The following is a 5111-nucleotide window of genomic DNA, read 5'->3' as shown; positions in this document are numbered from 1 at the left end:
TGGCACTTTGGGAAGGATGGCACTGGCACTTTGGGAGGAGTGGCACTGGCACTTTGGGAGGGGTGGCACTGGCACTTTGGGAGGGGTGGCACTGGCACTTTGGGAGGGGTGGCTTTGGCACTAGCAGGGCAGGGACTGTCTCCTGAGCCAGCACTGCTGCCACACCTCCAGGGCTGTGTCTGTAACCTCTTTTATTCTTCTCTCTCTTCTTCTGTACTTCTGTATTTTTCTTTCCTCCCGGATTTCTCAGTCCCCTTTGGGCTGAGCTCCTTTAGGATCCTCCCAAAGTGGGGAGTCCCACTTATCCCAGCTCTCTGGGTTTGAAAGAAACTCCTGAGCTGGTTGGAATCTCGTTTCTCCTGTTTATTAGGATGTTATTACAGAACTTGGCAGGTCTCTGCAGACTTTCTGCACAAGTTAATTCACCACAACCTGGCTCATTTTGCTCTGATGGCACAAAATGGCCCCAAACCACGTGGCTGCTTCACTTTAATATCCATTTTTACCCTATTAACTATAGACACGTGTATAGTTCTTATATTTTAACAAATAAGTTTTCTATATCTACTTACATAACTAAAACTGCGACTAACTCTAAACCAATCATTCTTTGTGCTCTCAAAAACTGCAGAATCACAGAGAAGGAAGAAGAAGAGCTAAAAACCACACTTTTCTTCCTCCATCTTTACTCCATGTATTAAACCCCTCTAAAATCTGTATTTTTCACCTCAGTGGCATACTAAACATATTACTACTTTCTACTTAATTTGCTATAAATCCTGGTTTACCCAGGGATATTTGGAAGCCTTTCTGTCAATAGCAAATAGGGTTGATACTTTTTTGGAGAATAAACAGAGAAATGTCTCTCCATTTCTGGATTCCTACAGTGTCGAGTTCTGGTCACTCATGGCCAGAAAGACATTGAGGGGCTGGAGCATGTCCAGAGAAGGGAATGGAGCTGGGAAAGGGTCTGGAGAACTCCTGGTGGAGCCCGGAGAAAAGGAGGCTCAGGGGGCTCCCCACAATTCCCTGACAGGAGAGGGCAGCCAGGCTGGCTCTGCTCCCAGGAAGAAACAGCCTCAGCCTGTGCCAGGTTGGATATTAGGGAAAATTTCTGCATGGAAAGGGTGGTCAGGCCTTGGAAGTGCCCAGGGAGGTTTGGAGTGCCCATCCCTGGAGGCACCTGAGGTAGGGCTTGGAACTTCTGGCAAAAAATATTAAGTTATGCGAGTTGGACTTTGATGATCCTTGGGAGTCGCTTCCAGCTCATGATTCCATGAGTGTTCCATGTCCCTGCCCTCCTGGAGCACCAGGGTCTTCCTGATCCAGTAGCAGAACCTGAATATTAATTAAATATGAAATTGAGTCCTTTCCCATGTGGAAAACATCTTCAGTATCCTGCTCTGTGTTTCCCAGTGCATCCCAGTGACAGGGCTGGTGTCCACTCAAACCCTGATGTGGTTTCTCTGCCCTCCCACTCGATTATTTCAAGCCAGAGTGATCCAGAGCCAACAAAATCCCTTCTTTTCCAGGGATTTATAAGAAGGAAGATGTGCACCTGCTGCTCCAGGTGTACCAGATCATGGGGCCGCTGGAGATCTTTGCCAACAAGTTCCGGAACGACAAATGGGCTCTGGATGGACATGTGAGCACACAAAATCCCCTTCCCACGGCTGTCCCAGCCCAGATTTCCCTTCCCTGGAGCTGAGGGATAATTCCCAGAGAAAGGAGTTGGTTTTTTTTGCCCTGGGGTTTGGAATCCATCATCTCCCAGGTAATGCTGGAGGAAAAACCAGTGGGATTCGTTCCAGCTGGAGCTGATTTTCCCTAATGGAGCCAACTCCTCACCCTCTGCCTGTGTCTGGGAGTTTCCCAAGCCCTTTAGGGATCCCCTGCAGCTTGGAAAAAAAAAGTGGATCTGACTGACCCATGGCCACTTCTTCCCTCTCCCTCTGGAATCAGCAGTGTCCTCTTGATTTATTGCAAACAAAATTTTTTTGCCTTCCCTTCCTTTGAGATGGGAGAATTTTCAGCTGTTGCGCAGTGAAACTCCTTAAAAAAATGCCAGGATTTTCTGGGGAATTGCATCAAGTCAATGTGCTTGGAAGGGGCTGAGATGAGCTGGGTGTTAAATTCAGGGAAATGTTGGATAAATCCATTAATTTCTGCTCTCCACAGGTCTCATCAGAGTCCTCAAGTGGCACCTTCGTGTACCAGGGTTTCGTGCGTGGCAAAGGCTTTGGGCAGTTTGGCCTCCAGAGACTCGGTAAAATTCCTTTTTCCCTTGATTCCAAAAGCTCCATTTTGGGGGTTTCCAGGCAGGGAATGTTTCTCCAATCCCTGGCTTGAATTTTCTGCACTTCCCGAGTTCTGCTGAACTTGTGGTCTGTGGGAGACAAGCAGCACAAAATAAACAATAAAACAATAAAAATAAACTATAAAATTTATAATTTGGGAACAAAACAAGGGATAACCAGGCTGCTTTCCAAAGGCAAGGAAAGTTTGGAAGCACAAACAACACCTGGACATGTTTTTTTTCCAAATTCCCAGATCCCTGCCAATCCCAAATCCCATCCCCCCACAGAAAGTGTCTCCACCAGAAGTCACAGCAGCTCTTGGGAGCTTAAACCACCCGAAGTTTAAGCTCCTAAATACCTCTTAAAGCGTGGTTTGAGCTCTTTAATCCTTCAGGATTGCTGGGATCTCGTCACCTTTAAGGATGCTTGTTAGTGCAGCTTATCAGAGTCTCCTTAAAGCCCAACTTTGTGCACCCAAGTGTGGAGATGAAGAACCAGGGATGGGACCACCTTGCTTTAGATGATTTATTGCTCAAGCAGCCAGATAAGATATCAGACCCAAGGTGTGAGATTTAGAGGAGCAACAAGTCAGCCATGGCTCAAGGAAGACACGAGTTTCCTCTTTGCACAGCAATATATTATATATAAATACATGTAACATTTTGGCCCAGTAGACAGTGGACACAAAACTTGTTTTCACTTATTAACCTCTCACCTTGGCTTAATTTTGCTGCACTGCATCTGTCTCTGAGCCACTAAGCTGGCAGGTCACATACTCAAATACCCCTCCACTGCAGTTTCTAGATCTCTATAACTCACACTACTACAGCTTAAACCTCAAACTGTTTTACCTACTATAATTTCTTACCTACTTAAGACATATTCTTAATTACAGGAAGGTAAGTTTATAATTTCTCTACCCAGTGTCTGTGTGCCTTCATCATTACATTAACCCAAGCTCTTTCCAAGGCTGCAGACTGTGGAATTTTCCTTCATCATCTGTGGAATTTTCCATTTTTCCATTTCCAACATCCAAGATGGATCTTTTTGGCAAAATGAATCAATTGACACCTCTCTTTAAATACAGATCTAGAAAAAACGGTGAGGTCTATGTTAGGCTGGATCTCCATCCTTGCACATCCATTTTTAAATTCCCTTTTCCAGCACCACTTCACTCAGCTGCTGGTGTCACCTGCACCTCCAGCCAAGCCCTTTTCCCCCAGCAGGGGCTTGGAAATGTGGGAAATGTGTTCCTTTCTGCTGTGTTCCAGACATCAGCATGATGGAGAACGATCCCGAATCCATCGGCCACCACTTTGCATCCAACAGCAGCTCCGTGGCAGCCGCCATCCTTGTGCCTTTCATCGCCCTGATTATTGCAGGGTTTGTGCTTTATCTCTACAAACACAGGTGGGTTTGGGGCAAGAATCCCAAAAGGTGAAAGAAATTCAGAGAAATGTCAGAGCTGGGCTTAAAATCCCCCGCTTTTAGGCTGGTTTAAATCAGGGGTGGGATAAAAACAGAGGGCTGGGGAGGTTATTGCGGGGTTTGTGCTTTATCTCTGCAAACACAGGTAGGTTTGGGGCAAGAATCCCAAAAGGTGAAAGAAATTCAGGGATTTGAGGGAAGTATCAGTGAGCTGGGCTTAAAATCACCTCCTTTTGGGCTGGTTTAATTCAGGAGGTGGGAAAATAAAGCATGGTGGGGTGAGGGTTTGGGAGAGGAGAGCAGAGAGGATTTTGCTGGCCATTAATGGGATTTGTAGCCACATTCAGGAGGATAAAAAGCTAATTTCCCCCCGCCCAAGGCTTTGAATGTGGTGTAAACTTGGGTTTGTTCCTGATTATTGGGATCAGAGCAGGTGAGGCCAACAGTGATGTTAGAAAAAGTGTTTTATTGCATAGCACATCAGTCTCATGGAAGAGTGAGACTACTTAGGTTGTTACATTCAACACCATCACCTCAGAAGCTGTCTAAATTCTAGTTACAATGTCTTGCATAAACTTTTGAACCAATCAACAAGTTAGACAAAAGCTCACCAGCATCTTCATAAACCAATCACTAATTGTTTCATCTCACACGATTCTGCTGCTGTGTGTCTTTTTTCATCCAATCACAGAACACTACAGAAACTTACATTGCTATATCTATAATTTCTTACCAACTCTTTAACAGGTTGTATGTTAAACTTCAAAATCTCTACTACCTTACTTAACATATTTATTCACTTATATAAATCATACTTTTACTTGCTTAAAGCATGCTTAAAATGTATTTCTTCTTAAAGTACAAGCTTCTATTCTTACTTCATGTTTGTAGAGCTTCACTGTTGTGAAGCTCCAAGCCTTCTCCAAGCTCTCAGGTCAGACTCTGTGTCCATCTCTGTCTCTGGGTCTGTGTGCTCAAGGCTTTGAGATCTCTCTGTTCCTGCATCTCCCACACCTGATCAATGCTGCAAATCCCCAGCTGGATTTTACAGCCCCATCCCCAGGCATTTCCCCCGTCAGTGCCCTCCCTCAGGTTTGTCACCTGTGTGGGTTTTGTCCCTGATCCTGCAGGAGGAGACCCAAAGTCCCATTCAATGGCTACGCTGGCCACGAGAACACCAACGTGAGGGGAACCTTCGAGAACCCCATGTACGACCGGAACCTGCAGCCCTCAGACATCATGGCCAGCGAGGCCGAGTTCACAGTGAGCACGGTGTGCACGGCTGTATAGCGCTGTCCCCACACGGTGAGTGCCACAGGGCCACCCCTGCTGTCCCCACTGTCCCCTCGGGATCATGGGCTCATGGAGTGTGTGCAGTTGGGAGGG

The 5111-nt window shown here is 46.0% G+C and overlaps 1 protein-coding gene across 1 annotated transcript in view; it reads left to right on the top strand.

Annotated features, from left to right (window-relative positions):
* CSMD2 (CUB and Sushi multiple domains 2) overlaps positions 1-5111 on the top strand; it is a 258061-nt gene that overhangs the window by 250517 nt on the left and 2433 nt on the right. Inside the window, exons 64-67 of the mRNA XM_033519645.1 lie at positions 1533-1645; positions 2179-2266; positions 3569-3707; positions 4856-5030. Of these exons, the coding sequence (XP_033375536.1) occupies positions 1533-1645; positions 2179-2266; positions 3569-3707; positions 4856-5015 (500 nt within the window). The 3' untranslated portion in view covers positions 5016-5030. The remainder of the gene's footprint in view (positions 1-1532; positions 1646-2178; positions 2267-3568; positions 3708-4855; positions 5031-5111) is intronic.

Source organism: Parus major, chromosome 23 (assembly GCF_001522545.3).
Source record: "Parus major isolate Abel chromosome 23, Parus_major1.1, whole genome shotgun sequence".
NCBI classification, from domain to species: domain Eukaryota; kingdom Metazoa; phylum Chordata; class Aves; order Passeriformes; family Paridae; genus Parus; species Parus major.
This window is presented reverse-complemented; position numbering and strand designations above follow the sequence as displayed.